This window comes from Pyrus communis, chromosome 9 (assembly GCF_963583255.1).
Source record: "Pyrus communis chromosome 9, drPyrComm1.1, whole genome shotgun sequence".
Lineage (NCBI taxonomy): Eukaryota > Viridiplantae > Streptophyta > Magnoliopsida > Rosales > Rosaceae > Pyrus > Pyrus communis.
In genome coordinates, this window is record NC_084811.1 from 3465348 (window position 1) to 3482868 (window position 17521).

At 34.0% G+C, this 17521-nt stretch overlaps 2 protein-coding genes across 2 annotated transcripts; one reads left to right on the forward strand and one right to left on the reverse strand.

The window, feature by feature from the left end:
- Positions 1 to 1942: 1942 nt before the first annotated feature.
- LOC137746238 (nicotianamine synthase-like) lies at positions 1943 to 3077 on the forward strand. The gene has a single exon (XM_068486312.1). It carries the CDS (start codon positions 2022 to 2024, stop codon positions 2997 to 2999), a length of 978 nt encoding a protein of 325 aa, XP_068342413.1. The 5' UTR covers positions 1943 to 2021; the 3' UTR covers positions 3000 to 3077.
- Positions 3078 to 8260: 5183 nt separating this feature from the next.
- On the reverse strand, positions 8261 to 11931 carry LOC137746032 (homeobox protein knotted-1-like 1). Its single transcript, XM_068486079.1, has 5 exons — positions 11364 to 11931; positions 10924 to 11034; positions 10591 to 10735; positions 8961 to 9214; positions 8261 to 8732 (listed from the first exon to the last, which is right to left on the reverse strand). The coding sequence occupies exons 1-5, from the start codon at positions 11637 to 11639 to the stop codon at positions 8556 to 8558; spliced, it is 963 nt and encodes a 320-aa protein (XP_068342180.1). The 5' UTR covers positions 11640 to 11931; the 3' UTR covers positions 8261 to 8555.
- Between the last annotated feature and the right edge of the window lie 5590 nt (positions 11932 to 17521).

The window sequence follows — 17521 nt, forward strand, 5'->3', positions numbered from 1 at the left end:
TAAGAGACGAGCATTGAGCTATCATACATATATAATGTGTAGGACTCTGTGTCTTTGATGAGGATATACATTTCGCGTTTTAGATTGTTCTACTTCGAAAATCTAATATAGTCTAAATTTTTATTTACAAACTCCAATGGTAATTAAGAGTAAGTACTATTGTTAAATGTATGATCTTATCAGTTGTCACTAGCTTTTGATCATGAGTGTCTACCATAAAAAGAGTTTTGAGGACTCCTGTCTCCCTTTTTTTATTTATTTATATTTAGGTCCCATTTTGTGCATTCAATGTAAGAAAAAAAGAGATGGCATCATTTTCTCCCATCGCTCTACATCACATATAACTACTTTTCCCTGCTGAACTAACCAGAACCGTTGGTAGGGATGGCTTGCTACTTTACCTATTCACACACATTTTTATCTATCACACATCTCTTAATTTTTAACTGTCAAATCGAATAAACTAAAAATATCGATATGTAAAAATTAAAAAGAAATGTATAAAAAACACTACCCTACCAGCATATCAAAATTTGTAACTCCGAAACTTAGCTGTATGCCTTGGGATCATGGCCATGTCCAATCCCGAGAAAAGCCAAGTTTCAGGTTTAAAAACTAGGAAGCACCATTGACTCTGATTGGTAAAGCGTTGAAGGTTAATCTCACCCTTGAATCATATTGTAATGAAAACTAGGATAAACTACATTTTATACTCCTCAAGTTTGAGGTAGCTTTTAAATGGAGTTTAAATTTTCTCATATAACATCATGAAGTTATTAAAATTATATCAATTTATACATTCATCTCTTTGAATGTCTAATATTCCACTCAATCGATGACATGCTATATGTGAGACTTATTTCCAAGTTGTCAGACAAGCCACACTGTCACTAATAGAGTTTGGACCAAACTATGCAATTGGTTATCGTTTTAAGGCACAAAGTAACGACTTAAGACAAGTTCCATATTGAGTATATATATACTTCACATTAGCCTATACACGGTCATACAATTGATAAGCATAAATTGATACAATTTCAAAACCTAATGGTGCCACATTAGAAAGTTGAAGGTCACTACACCAAAACATAGGTTTTATGGTGCGCAATGCATGTCGTAGAAGTTGTTTACAATGCACACCAGGCAATATGTAAAAGGCCATGCCTTAAAATAGTTCTCATCACTTACTGCGTGCATTTTCACACCTTAAATAAAGAAAAAAATACATTGTAAGAGCAATTTTAGCATATTTCTAAACTATTATCACCGTAATTACATTCATTGTTACGGCATGCATGTTTTTAATTATCTAAGGTGTGCACATACTGTTCGCCTTAGATAACATTTATTAACTTCACACTTTGACAACTTAACATATATAATATAAATATTTGTTGGCGTGAGTTGTAATAAAAAATAGCATTGTAATTATTGTAATTATTGTAATTATTGTTATTATTTTCCTTTTCAGGTGTATTTTCTCTTTCAAATAGAATATGAATGTTATTTTCTTCCTCAACAAGACTATGTACTACAAATATATATATATATATATATATATATATATATATGCATCCATAAGAAAAACAATATACAAGAAAATTCTAGCATTTTTGTAAAATTTGGATAATACCAGGGAAATAAAATTTTTATTATCAAATAATATTATTGTTGATAATTAGATTATTAATTAAATGTTAAATATTAAATTATTTAAAATTTGATTTTCTTAATATTATTCTAGAAATTTTACAGAACTCATGAGTACTAATTGTTACACCAATAAAAAAAAATTGAGGTGGCAATCTAGGTGCGATGGACCTACAATCACAATGCATTATAAATCAATAATCAACTCGCAACCCCTCACAACATGGACCCCACAAGTGCCCATAAATAACGACTCCCTGGAGGATGTCACCAAGTAAGCCGTGGAGATTTTTCTCAAGAGTGTTTGAAACTTCGAATTTTCAATCTTATTTCCCAATAGTATTTGTTCACCATATCCTCATAGTGTCGACATGGGTTGCCAGGGAGATGCTTTGGTACAAAGAGTTTGCGAATTGTATGAGAAAATCTCAAGCCTTGAGAGCCTCAAACCCTCCCAAGATGTCGACATGCTCTTCACCCAACTCGTTCTCACATGCATACCACCAAGTCCAATCGATGTTTCCAAGTTATGCCAAGGGGTGCAAGAAATAAGGTCCAACCTTATAAGGCTCTGTGGAGAGGCAGAAGGACTTTTGGAGAATCACTTCTCGACAATCCTAGGCTCATATGAACACCCTCTCGACCATCTCGACATTTTCCCTTACTATTCCAATTACCTCAAGCTTAGCAAACTTGAGTTCAACATCCTGAGCCAACACTTCACTCGTGTGCCTAGAAAAATTGCCTTTGTGGGTTCTGGCCCTCTTCCCCTTACCTCAATTGTCTTGGCCTCATATCACCTCACCAAAACCTCTTTCGACAACTATGACATCGATGCTTCGGCCAACTCCAAGGCTCTTGGCTTGGTGTCTTCCGATCCTGACCTATCGAAAAGAATGGTTTTCCACACCACAGATATAATGGATGTCACAACTGCTTTGAAAGACTATGAAATTGTGTTTTTGGCTGCTCTTGTAGGCATGGACAAGATGGAGAAGCTGAAAATTATCGATCACTTGGCAAAATACATGGCTCCAGGAGCAACTTTGATGCTAAGGAGTGCACACGGTGCGAGGGCTTTTCTGTATCCAGTGATTGATCCTTGTGATGATCTTAGAGGGTTTGAGGTTCTCTCTGTGTTTCATCCCACCGATGAAGTCATTAACTCAATTGTCATTGCGCGTAAGTATGCATTGCCTGTTCAGCACTCATCACCAATTGATTCTCAGGGTCTTAATGCTGGTGCCATTATACTTCCCAGCAAGTGTTGTGAGCTTGAAGCCTTCAATCCCCTCCATAAACATGGCAACATGATTGAGGAGTTGGCCTTTGAGGAGCAGCTTTCTTAAAACATCCTTGGATGATCTTTCTTCATGCTTTCATCTATGTTGCTCATATGCATGGAAATAAAATCCATTTAGTTGGTTATGTGTTTAATGCATATCTGACCTGTTTATCTAGCTACTTATTATTGTGACATATCAAATATGTACTATGGAATCTTAAATTTTAATAAGATCACATGGAAATTGGATCCTTATTTTTGGATACATAATGTTTGTTGTTTCATTTTACACTTATGAAAATGAGAAAATTCCTATTCAGATTGTTAATAGTGGAACGAAAGGAAAAAAAATATTTCAGCACACTCTGTTTCTTCGTTCTTTTATCCAAAAGGTGTGTACCAGGAGTAAAAAGGTGTGTGGAATTCAATTAGGGTTTTTGTTAACAAAAAATTAGGGCTAATGCGAGTCAATTACAAGATCAATTAGCAAGTACAGGAATCTCCAACTTATTCACAATATTCCAAATTCAATTAGGGCTGAGAAGGTTGTAACTCATATTATTCCAAAGTTAATTGCCAACCATTGATATATGAGACACTAGCTTGCCCATTAATGTTTACTCTGACTTCTGTACCCCATCCAATTGGGTTTAGGTTAAGAAGAAGAGGTTCGATATTGTATGGTTCCAAATAAATTTCTCTCTTTTTTTGGTACATTGGATGTTTCCGAACCCTCGACCTAGCTTACTCTCACCCTCATCACTAGGCTAACCCCACTTGATAAATTTCCTTTTATGTACAATGTGGATAAGCATGTAGGGTTTTCATCACAGTTTGAGTGGAGGGGATACCTCAGAGAAGAAAAGAAAAGATTGAGAGAGACCAGAATTTTGTTGGGTTCTGCAGTAATTTCATTAGATGAAATTTGCAATATTGATTGATCCTCAGTTGAAATATTTAGTGTTTTTTGCTTTTTTGACATATTAAAAAGGCTGTCACAGTAGGTTGCTAGGTTATCTGATCGCAAGTCGTTTAGGAAAGCAACAATTGATTTGGGTGGCTTTTGTCTAACTTTGATTTGTTCGAAGAGTTTCCCCGTTCGTGCTTGTGCTCCTCTATCGATCCTTGTTGCTTTCCCATCACATCTCATCTGAAAAGCCAAAGATGCGTCTGGCTCTTGAAGCTCCATTAATTTAACATTTTCCCCAGTGAATGCGTATAATTTATCAGCCCTCATTGTATATCTTTGCATTGTGCTATGACTAACTGGCCAAGGTTATATATCTGTTATCAAGTCTCTTAACTTATGCCAAGTATTTTAGTAGCTGTATATAGATTTCCATCTGCAATATAAATTACAAGATCCAGATATTAGAGATGCATGAATTAAGTTCATCCAATTCTAAAAATTAATTAATTAATTATCTAATTAGAAGGAGATAAAAGAGAGAAAGCTGCAGAACCTTAATTACAGAAATATTACAAAACTCATGTCATTTCATTAGATGAAATTTGCAATATTGATTGATCCTCGGGTGAAATATTTAATGTGTTTTGTGCTTTTTTGGACAAAAAAGGCTGTTGCAGTAGGTCATCTGATAGCAAGTCGGTTAGGAAACAACAACTGATTTGCGTGGTTTTTGTCTAACTGTGATTTGTTCAAAGAGTTTCACCAATCGTGGTTATTCTCCCCTATCGATTCTTGTTGCTTTCCCATCACATCTAATCTGAAAAGCCAAAGATGTCTGCCTCTTGAAGCTCCAATAATTTAACATCTGCCCTAGTGAATGCCTATAATTTATCGGCTCTCTTTGGATATCTTTGCATTGTGCTATGACTAACTGACTAAGGTTATATATCTGTTATCACGTCTCTTTAACTTATACCAAGTATTTTTCTAGCTATATATGTGCAGTAAATTACAAAATCTAGTGACTAGAATAAGGTTGTTTAGCTGTATATAGATTTCCATCTGCAACAAATTACAAGGTCCTGTGACTAGAGATGCATGAATTTCATACAACGCTAAAGATTAATAAATTAATTATCCAATTAGCGGGAGATAAAATAATGTCAACATTAGAAGAGAGAAAGCTGCACAGATCCTTAATTACAAAATATTAAGGGGAAGGTACAGAGTAGAGACTTTCAGGCTTTCGAGTTCTTGTACGTGAATTTTTTTACCACATTCATTGTCCAGTTATTTTAATTAGCTAGAAAGCTAGCAAAGTATAATTGATCCGAAATATATGGAATGGAGAATTCGGAAGTTTCCTAAAACTATATTTATTGTTTAGATTTGGGCTTGTTGCCCATGCTTTTCCTTATGCACTCAAGTTTGAATCTCCGTCCCTTTAATTTAGAATTAGTACACATATAATACCAGTCGTATGAAACTCTTAAAAATATATGATTCATTATTCTGGATACATCGATCTAACTTACTCTATCAATATTACATTTACTAACAAGATTTTAGTTTTTTTTTTAATTTAAAAACAAGATTTCAGTTAAGTGCATAAGAAAGTTAAAGAGGAAAAATTCGACTGGGGCTAGGGTTTGTAAACTGTAAGCTCATGTATATGCATATGGATATATATATATATATAGTGTAGAGTGTCGACATAAAGGGAATGTTGTCCTGCATAGTGCACTTAAAATAAGGGCGCTTTTGGAGCGGTGAGTGTTGTCATATGTAGATCTGCAATATGAATCTCTTTCTCATAGTGTCGACATGGGGTAACAAGGAGAGGAGGTATGGGACTATGGGAGCAAAGCACAACAAAGTTTATAAGTTGTATGAGAAAATCTATGGGCATCGAGAGTATTAATGTATAAGAAATTAATTCTAATTTCTACAAATTTATATTGAATTTTTGTATGTGTTTACATTCAATTCTGAACAAATGAACACAATTTCATCACGGCTTACATCAGGATGAGCCACTCTTTTATTTATTTATTTGTAGACTTGAATATTTTTTCCAAGTATAGCACTAAATCATTTTGGGTGATGAAGACTTAAAATCACCTACATACTAATGTAGTTTGCATTGTGCGTTTTGGACTTTTTTGGGATGTGCATATAGGAAAGGGATCCTCTTCGGATTCGTTTTGTGGGGATTCTAGGATCCCCACATCTTAGTCGTTCATCGTATATCGTATTGTCAGTTTTCGTCAGATACTATTTGTGTTTAACTTTAAATAAAAAAAAAATCAAACGATTTCTGACCACACGATACACGATAAATATCTAAAATTTAAGGATCCCTAAGATCCCCACAAAATGGATCCCGATGAATCCAATTCCGTGCATATATAACATTACCTAAAAGATAACAAAATTTAATATTCATGTAAATTTATTGGCTATAGTCTACAATATTTTTATCAGGGACACCACCTTGAGTGAGTTGACCATTCTTATCACCAAAAGAAATTGCCATTCCCTTGCATCAATTGACCAACTATATCGATATACACACAAGAGTTTCTCTACCTATAGCCGATTTAAGAGATTTTTTATGTCACTAGTTTATTATGTGACAATTGTTTGTTCGACAAATAGTGTATTTTTAAACACGTGTGACAAATATTTATTAGATATTGACGCTACTGAGATTATATAATAGTTGCATGAGAGAACCTCTTCTAATTCGAGATTCTTTCACTTAGTTGCATTTTTCTGACTTATCAAAGAAAATATGAGTTTTTCACCCTACAAATAGAGAATGAATTACATAAAACAAAAACGTAATGTCATGCCACAGACCTAGAGTCGCTAAAAAGAGTGACCTGGGTCGAAGGGGCGTGACACGTAAAGATGATAGTGCTCTTAACCTGTCACTTATTATCATGTAAAGATTAAAACTCATGCCATATTAGAATAAAAAAAGTATATGTAAGTTCTTCTCCACAAATCAAGATGTAAAATCATGAATAAAGTTAATTCACACATGACTAGACTCTGAGTTACCATAACCAGTAGGATAACACTTGGGCACTCAAGTGAGTACTCTACGTACTTAATTTCTGATTTGGTCCAATTAAGAATTTTACTTGGTTGAACAATGTACAATCTATTTTTAGAAAAAAATAAATAAATTTATAAATTTTACTTAATTAAATAAATACATTGATTTGTTAGTTCGTAAAATAAGAAATTAAATACAATGTACAATATTTAAGAAAATAAAGAATACCTTAATAGATTATTAAGTTACTAATTAATCGATAAATTAATAAATTATCGATTATTTAATTTTCGTTAAATTAATAAATTTTTCTTCAGTTCCAAGGCTATTAATTTATAAAGGTTTAACTATAGTTAGCAAAATGAAAGATATAGGATAAAGGGTAGTACTATCTACACATTCATTTTTACTTCTCATACACCCTTCTCAATTTTCAGCCATCGGATTGAATGAATTGAAGAATATCAATGACATAAAATTAACAAGGATGTGTGAGAGACAAAAATAGATATGTGAATAGCCTATTCATAGGACAATAATACTCGATTGAAATCCAATTCCACCTTAAGCAAGAGTTCCAAGACCAACTATTTTTGCCACGTCCAACAACTATTTGGCCTCCTCTCACAAAGGAAGGATATATATATATATATATATAACAATATTTCTGGTAGCCGTTAAACCCAATAACCATGGATAATTGTCCGAATGGAGTGGATTTTGGTATGAAAATTCAGGTATATTATGGATATGGGAAAAAAACTATGAACTTTATTCGGTTATGGTTTTAGGTATGGTTATAGAGGTTCACAATTCATATCCGTCGTAGAATCCGAACCAAATAATATATAATATATTTCATATATAATATAAATTTTTATTATTATATAAAATATTATATATATATATATTTTTTTTATATATTTGAGTAAACCTCTACCATTATTACTATATTCATTATTCACCGCATAAATATTTAGTATATAATATAATAGTATTTGCTAAACTCTATACTATATTCATTATGCACCAAACATCATGCTTATGGGAGATATCAACAACCAACATCATCAATGTTTTATTCAATACTCTTGTTTTTATACTTTGCAAAATTCATTCATTGTTATGTTTTTTATTATTGGAGCTATTTAATGATGAAATTAGTATATACTAAATTATTATGCGTCAATTGGATGAATATAGTTTTTTTATTTTGATGAATATAACCGTTAACCGATAGGAAATCCGTTATCCGGTGGGTATAGTTGCGGATAATCTCCAATGGTTAGTTTATGGTTATAAATATAGTTAATTTTCGTAATTGTAAGGATGGATATAACAATTTCATCCCCAAACCATACTATTGTCATCCCTATCTGATAGAAAGAGTGCACTGATTGAGCTCAAAAGAAAAGGATAGGCTCAGCCCAAAGGAGACCATCTACACAAAACCAATAAAAGGGTCCAGGAGACCATCAAAAGAAAAGGATGGGCTCAGCTCAAAGGATATATCACAGATACAGAATGTACAACATTTAAGTCTTAACATTACTACAAGTCTTAACATTACTACATTTAGGTCGAATATTAGAATCAACCAAATACTTGATACAATGATATCACATATCATCGTGAATATTTCCAGTTCAAACACCAGTGTCAAACATCATAGGTCCTCCGATGCTCCCGCCGACACCTTCATTGAGAGCAAACCTCATGTCCTCAGATGGTTTCCAATGCCTCTTCCTCTGGTTTATGAACCAGTTGTTAATCTGCTTTTGGTCCAATCCAGTCATCTCAGACAGCTGGAGTTTCTCCTCTTCCTATGTATACATGTTTACCATCGTCAAATTCTGAACTAATCCTAAACACACAGATTTTTTTTTTTTTGGGGGGGGGGGGGGGGGGGGGGGGGTGGGGGGGGGGGGGTGGTTGAACTTGCATTTGAAATAAGCCTTTACGCTATATATGGATGAATTACACGTTATAGTCCATCTTTGTTTTCCATTAACTTTAATTTTAAACCAGAAAAGACATTGTAATGAAATTACCGTAGGATATGGCCACCTATAGTGAGTAATCCACCAGTCCGATAGGGTACTCCTGGCATCCTTTGGTAGTTTCCCTTTCTTTCTTTTCTTTAAGAACTCCTTCCTCAAGCTGCTAAGGTAGCCACTGTACTTATTCAGCAGCATATCTTTCAGTTCCCGATCACCACTAGAACGAGCACCACCAGTGTCTTGACCCTCTGCTGCTTCCACCTCCCCACAGCTAAGTTCCTCCTCCGAACTGCCGACCCCTTCATCTGCATTACTAAAAATTAGGCCGCAATCCTATGTTAAGCATATAATATTGCAATTTACATGCAAGTCTCACTGTCCCCTAGCATCCCAGCTACTCAAACTTTAGAAACGACCACTAATATCTCAACTGAATGTACCATGAATAAAGAAAGGAAAACATAACTTGGGGTTTTGGAAAAGGATTATTGATTGGAGATGTTATATTCACACTCCAAAAAATCATCTTGCACTCCTTGTGTATGATGATCTTTCTAAAGTGCTAATTACTTTTAATTCAATAGTCAGGCCAAAACAGGTAGATTAATTTTAATTACTTTTAGCCGACCAGAGATTATAGATCATTTAACCTATCCCCATTTTCTTCTACCCGATAGACCAAACTTGCGATCGAACTAAGTTGACTATCGTAGGGTGTTCCTACCCTTCATCCAAGTTCAAGTTCAAAGCTCTCTCCATAGTTTATATTAGATTAATTAGAATATCACTCGAATTAAATAAAATACAAAAACTTAAAATCTAGATTTCATTCACAATATCTTCCTATTAGGATCCCTACTATTATTAGGACAACTTACTTACGTATAGAAATGAGGGTTTTTATGTAAAATGAAGGCAGTTTGTTTTTTCTAACTGAAGAAAATAATCCTCTCTTCAAAACCTTTATATGGTCCATTCACCTTAAGTGGTTTTATAGAGAAACACCGCTCACATATTTCTCTCCATAAGTGATTCTGGTCCTCCTAAAATAACTTCCAAACAGTTGTAGAAGGCTTAGTGAAACAAGTGATATATCAATGGAGTTATGAGGGAGCATAAAAAACACCATCATGTTATTCTCATCCCAAATGTCATGATTTGTCCATATATAAAACAAAAATCAATTAAATGAAAGCCAGGTACAATCTCGTACGCATACAACCCCCTTTGGACTGATGAATAAACAGATGTATATGCCTGTACGTACGTATCTTCTTCTTCGTACAATTGGAAGAAGAAAAAAGAAACCAAAACCTAGACTGGATGAAAAGGAAAGGAAAATGTATATATAAGCCACTGAGATTAGCCAAGTGGTGACAGTGGTTAGGGTGATGAGTACGAGTAGGTTCAGGGCTCAAAACGGAGGTGGACTGTCTATCCTTCCATTTCCATAATCTCCTATACCTTTTTGTTTGTATGGTCCCGTTAATCCACGTTAAAATTTTATATTCTTATTACTTTTTATTTTATTATTTCTATAAAATATTAACATAGTTTAAACCATACAGGCTGGGAAGAGTATGAAAATAGAAGGACGGACAATCTACCCCCGTTCAAAACCTCCAACATAACTAAATTAAAAAAGGAAAATGTATATACAGCGGAAGAGATTTATTTATACCAGAGTGATATTCCCAGGTTTTTGAGAATGTCCCTTTACAGAGGTTGCTAAGTTGAGTTTGAATGTTGGTCAAGAATGTGGTTGCTTCATCGAATGGCTTAGATAGCTCCTCCTTGTATCTATGGAGAACCTCAATATATGATTCCTTGCAAAACAAAGAACGAAAAGAAATAGATGTAACATTATTTAAGTCCTAGTTTTTCTGTACATTTTCCTTTCTTTTCTCAGCAATCAAACAGAATTTTACGAGTTCAAAATGCCACAAAAGAAATAAGTAACTTGAATAACTAATTAATATGGTGTAGAAGCTTCAAAGTGGATAAAACTGTATACCATGAACTCGTCAAGTTCTGGATCAGCTCCTATCTCACTGCAAGTGCTCATGGGGTGGCTTGCCCTTTCAATTTCTTCAAGCAGATTTTTCATCTCCGCTGGTGCTCCAACCTATAAAAATAAAAAAATTATTTTACGAAAAACTCAAAATAACCAATCAGTATAATTAAAACCCTGCATACTGCCCAGTGGTGAGGGTGCGTGTAGATTGATGGTAGGAGTAGGCTAGGTTAAAAGCTTGAAACCCTGAATGTAACTAAAATATTCAACAAATAATGCCAGGATTTTGTAGCCTCTGTTACTTCCAGTTACATCTTCTTCTTTTTTTTCAAGGTACAGTAAGTACTAAATAACCAGAGAATAACACAAGAAATCATTAATGTTTGCAAAATTCAGTAAGGATAAAAGAATATTCATGCACTTGTGCATTATAATTTAACCTTTTGGCATTCAAGGTATGCAGCTACTAAATCAGGGAAACGAGGATGACTGGCTATCTGGGACTTTATCAGATCAGACATATGATCGGATCCCAAACCCTCCGTCGCAAATAACAGCATGTTATGATCATCCACCACATGACCACTGCCATGAAACCCACCACAATTGGCGCTGCTAGTACTACTAGCCATATTTTCAACTTGCTGATGAACATTCACATGATCATCTGAGCCTGCAGATATCACACCTGCGTTCATCCTGTGAAAATCCTCCATACGTATATTTTTCTCAAAGAAAAAAGAGCTAAAAACTAAGCAACAATAATGTAGCGATACTTGTGAGTGAGAGTGCAAGTGTGAGCGAGAGAAAGAGAGACCGGTACTAGGAACCAAGGTTTTTCTTTTCTTTCTTTTTTGTTTTTGTCTTCTTGTGGGGGAGTTTTCACATGGAAATTGACCAGACTTTACTTTCTTTTCCGAGAAAAACCTGAGAAAAATAGAAGACAGAGAGAAAGTGGAGAAGGAACATCAAGGAACTGTTGTTTGTGCGTGTGTGAGAGAGAGAGAGAGAGAGAGAGAGGAGAGGTATTGAGAGTGAGACTGCTATTACACAGAGGATAATAGGATGAAACCGTGTAGGCTTTTAGAGCCCGTATATATAGAGGTCCACCAGTCATCTTCCTCAGTGCATGGAACTTTGGAATTGCCTTAAACTGTGACATGACATTCTTGATACGTTTCAAAACCCTATTGGTTCAGAAACTGACACGTCAATGGTTGGTAGGTCCAGTCTGTGCCTTCATCAAAGGCTTTACTCTCCTTGTAGGCTTGTACTTTATTACGACTCACCCCATTTTCCTGTTCTTTTCACCGCCACAAACGTGGTTGGAAAGTGTGGGAACAAGAACCAGATAATTAGATGATTACCCTGCTGTTGCATTTAAATTCACGTAAAAATTCACCGTCAAAGACCTGGTTGGTAGTGTCGTAACAAGAAACAGAAAATTAGAGGATCAACCTGCTGTTGCATTTAAATCCAGGTATAAATTTGATTGGTCTCAAATGACATGAATAAGTGAATTTGCTGCATGCATGCATGCATGCATGTTGTCATGCTTTCTCTCACACATGAGGTATGTGCAAGATGCAAACAATATTTACATGAGTTGTACTTATTTACAAATCACAGTTTGAAACATATGTAATATTTCTTCGGTAATTAAATTACAATTTGGAAAAATAAGCATCCCACTACTTTTCTATGAGATCCATAAGTTCCTTTACGTGTACATTCTTGGAAGTCTGTAGCATAATAGACATTTTCTAGTTTTTGGAAGTGGATTGTCTGCCCTTTTATTTTCATACTTTTCTCATGTCCTTCTGTAATGTGTGGTTATGGTTGAGCCACATCAATATTTTATATTAAATTTTTTATAAAAATAATAAAATAAAAAGTAATAGAAATATAAAATGTTGATATGCCTTAACCGTTACTATACAAATAGAAATGCATAAGAAGAATATGAAAATAAAAAGGCAGATAATCCACCTCCCTAGTTTTTACCCTCAAAGTGATTGACTATTGACCCAAAAACACCATAAATGATTGTGTTATCTTTTAACAAATTTTTTCCCCTGTTTTTCTACTCTCTTATTAACAGTAGAAGACCAGAAGTTACTCTTTTAAAATGAGAAAGTGAGCCATTTACCTCAATGCAAAATCTAAGGCGGGTTTTATTTTGTATATTTATTTTGTATATTTATTTTATTGTTCCAAGAGAAGGGAGAGTATATGATGTGTTTTCTTAAAGAAATCTTAACTGAGAGAGAATTACCAAAAAAATAATAATACAAGAAGAGGGGAACATACTATTGGACCCTCTAAAATAAAACTTGAAAAGTGCCTTAAAAAAATCTACAAAACAATAAAGACACCATGAAGGAAGACAAACTTGTAGGCAAGAATGCTAAAAAACTACGAATGAAAAAAGAGGAGATATTATGTCAAACAAGTGAACACAAGAGTAACTCTAAATTGGCTAATTTGTCAATAGCCACATTCTCTTCTCGAAACATGTGAAAGTAATGGAAAACAATATGCTGCAATTGGGAAAAAAAATATTTCCAACGAATCCAGAAGGGCCAAGTAGGAGAAAAAGAGCAAGAAGTGAAGCAAAAGATCACCCTAAAAGAGTCACTTTTAAGTCACAAATTTTGTCAACCACATGTATGAATAAATTCTACATCAAAGATGACAACTTGAATCTTCGCATGCAAAGAAGTATGATACCCTGGAATAAACCACCAAAAATAACTCGTAAAATTTAGAAAACTACACCACAAGTTGTGAGAAAATACATATAATCAAATATCAAGAAATCAAACATTTTAATTTGAGCATAGTTAGTAAAATATGAAACGAGTATTATACGTATAACACATGTAATATTATGGTTCAATGCACACACAACACAGGAGGAAAAAGAAAAAAATTAATGTTGTAATCTCGTCCAGGCTACCTACCCACTTCAGGGCCCGGCCAATATATATTCCACCTGAAATGCCCTACAACTTGATGGCTATCTTGTATTTGGTCAAACGACTTGTTTTTATTTGTCACTTTTATTACTCCTTGGCATTTCTTGTACATTTCAACCTAACTCTCTTTTGTTTTGTTTTTTGGTTGACAAGTGCGCGCTAAAGTTTTAACTATGTACATAAATATTTCTCATATCACATTGAAGCCAGAAGGAGAGACAAGGGTAAAGGCCGACTATTTGTGCCTGTGGAAGCAACAGAAAGACCTGTTTAATAAGTCTAATTTACTGGACATAATTCAGTTGAAAGTAATGGAAAATCGTATTGTTTTCTTGACCTATCTCATGTTTAATTGTATCCCTTAAAATTGCATAATTTGGTTAATAAATTTAAGTGTAATACAAGTATTATACATGTACATACATTTTTCTTTTAAATATTTTCATTTGTAGTACACTTATCAATGATTTCTTAAAATTAACGTTTAAAAAAAAAACCTTTGACGTACTATACACGTACGAACATACTTTTGACATTTAATACACATAATTTTTGCACATTTTTTAGTTATAATTCTACAAGTATTATACACCTATATACATATAATTCTTCGTAAATGCTTCGCATATTGTTCTCTACCCTATTATGTTAATTACATTGCATAACTAATAAGAAAGGAAAAGGTCATTGCCACACTAAAAAGGTGTTTTTTTTTTTTTTGAGTACATAGATATTTTTACATTAAAGAGAGGAAAAATTCGACTAAGCTACACAATGGGCAGTCTAATTTGGTATCAAATTCGCCATTCATGAGATTCGAACCTAAAACCTCTCACTTTCAAATGAAGAGGAATATCACCAAACCGTAGTGAATGATTAAACAAAAAAGGAAGTGCGCTTAACACTCTTTTCTGCCTCCTTATTGCTGTCGGACTATCTCATATCCGATTATCATTATATTTGGTTGATAATGCAACCTTTTGAACACCAAAATATACGGAGCTAGGAAAAGTGTAAAAGAAAGGATCCTGGTTTTTTTTTTTTTTTTGTGTCTCACATGATTTTTCTAATTGATTACTGAACAACATTGTCTTCTCTTAAGCATCAAGGATTGTCCTCTAATGTTATTATGGTAAATACAAGATATGCCAAAAAATAGTAAAGGAGTGACCAAATATATTATGGTGCTTCCGAGCAAATGACTGCATTTCCCCTTAGTTTACTTCAATTTATTGTTATAACATCTTCTTTAGTCATCTCTTTAAATGAAAAGAAAATTATTAAACTAGGGCCATTTTGGAGGGAAAATAGTGGACTTTCTTTATATAATCCTTAACAAGGAATGCTAACACCTTGCACTTTCAACTTCTATTTTTCTTTCTTATTTTGCAATGTTGCATGAAAAGATTACTTAGGCAAATCGTTGACTCCACCAAATTGGCTATTCATTTATTTTTTAACAAAATGTAGTATTAATGGGTTAAATTGTTAATTGTTAGGGTAGAGAGGAATCAGTGGAGTTGAACTCAAACCACACTGCATAAACATGAATACTTTTGTCACTAAAGTAAAGTGTCGTCTACAAATTGGCTATCCCTTTCAATGACCAGGTGATAAGTTATTGATATTTGCCTAGAAAAATAGTCTTCCACCGCCATAATTTAGCCTTCTTTTTCATTTTTTTTAATAAACGATATTATCTTTACTAAGGGATGAGGGGGATGGGCTTAGCCTCATAATGAGCTAATAATAATATGGTTCAAATTCATCTTTGGCGAGAATTAACCTCTCACATAAAAGTAAAGAAAAATAACATTAGATTGTAGTACTATGTAACAACCTTCTTTTTCATTTAATTCTACAAAATTGCAGTCCTTGTCGAAGGGGAAATATATATTAGTAATTTTGTGGCAAGGTTAATTATGACAATAAATTAAGGGTCAACACAAAATAAGAGTTTAAGCATGCTGTCGTCAATTGATAGATTCTAAAAGCCAGGTGCTGATGAAACTAATGCATGCTGGCTGGAAGCAAAAAATGCAAGGAGTCCCCACGTTTTTGGTTGTAATTATATGCTCTCACATAGCATTCTGCTGATGATATAGAAAGGCTGACAAGCAAAGCCACCCAACAGAGAGACTTACATAAAACCAAAACAGAGATGGATTGTCTGTCCTTCTCATCACATACTCTTCTTATCTCCTTATATTTTTGTAGTCACAGTTAACTCACTTCAACATTTTATATTTTCATTGCTTTTTATCTTATTATTTTTATAAAAAAAAATCAATATAAAATGTTGACGTGGCTTAACTATGACTACAGAAATAGAAGGGAATGGAAAGGGTATGGGATATGGGAGGGCAGACAATCCATTTCCAACGAAAACACCATTATTTTGGTGTCTCAAATTTATCATGTTGACACTGATAAGATGTGCTTAATTTATTGATGATCACGTACGCGATAAATTTAGGACACTAAAGTAATTAATAAAAAGCGAAATACATTTGAAACACGAAAACAAAAGCCGAAATAAATTTGAGACACTAACATGAAAGCGTACTCGTTTCACATGAGTTCTTATTTAACAAGCCAGCTACAGTAGGGTTTGAGCTATTAGAAGTAGAGACCACTTGTGGCCACGTGATATTGAATTCAGATGTACCATGAAAGAGTACAGACATGAAGAGAAAGGCAGCCGGAATTAGGTTAGTAATTGTAACACTTTCCGAGTACTTTCCACAATAACAAGCAAAGAATCAATGACTAATCTCGCTTAATTTTTCTTTACTTAAAAAAAATCAAACAACCAACAACAGCTGGCTGCAATTACAGCTACACAATCAATCACATAGAAAGATACACAATTTTTATTCACTGATTTTTTATAAACATAGCTCTCGTTGCTTTTTTGGGCACCCAAAATAGGTAGGCTTTGTGACTTTCCCTTGCAAGATACGGCATCTAAGTGTTTGCAATGAAAAAGGAGATATCATAAAGAGGTAAATAGATATGATGGTGTGTCAAGCATAGTCCATCAATCATATTGTACCTAAAATTCATGTGAGGGGTTCACACATATAGGGAATAGTATTCTTTTGGTTGCCAACAACAGATGCTTCGTTGTTCCAGTGTCGTCATTCTTATCTTTCGATTTCTATTCTTTCGCTATTGGAATCATATCGTAGAAGTATTTTTCCTACCTTGACCAGTTTCTCACGACTCTTTTCAAAGCATGATTGACCCATTAATTTACCTTCAAAACTAACAAAAGAAATTAAGAACAAATAAGTGTGCGAAAATCATTTTTCAAGAAAGAAAATAATTAGGGTGGCAATCGAAAGAATAAGCGGTTTTATATGGTTTTTTTTTTTTTTTTTTTCGGCGAAAGGAAAGCAAGGCTTGACATGACTGATTAACCTATGCATCAGAGTCAGTGGTGCATTTCAGTTGCTGATTTCCATAGGCTTTTCCCTCAGAGAGGATTAAATATTTAAAGCATTTACGAGCTGTTTTCGGCTGTTTTATGATTATAGATATGGTTTGATTAGATGTGAATGTGTATGCACGTATCGGTGTTGTATCTCTTTTTTGTTTATCATTCTCGTCACATAAAT

Coding starts and splice junctions, on each gene's coding strand:
- LOC137746238 (XM_068486312.1), top strand. CDS start 2,022: ATGGGTTGCCAGGGAGATGCTTTGGTACAAAGAGTTTGCGAATTGTAT.
- LOC137746032 (XM_068486079.1), bottom strand. CDS start 11,639: ATGGAGGATTTTCACAGGATGAACGCAGGTGTGATATCTGCAGGCTCA. Junction 10,736..10,923: donor CAGAACTTGACGAGTTCATG/GTATACAGTTTT, acceptor TTGTTTTGCAAG/GAATCATATATTGAGGTTCT. Junction 8,733..8,960: donor ATAGGTGGCCATATCCTACG/GTAATTTCATTA, acceptor ATGTATACATAG/GAAGAGGAGAAACTCCAGCT.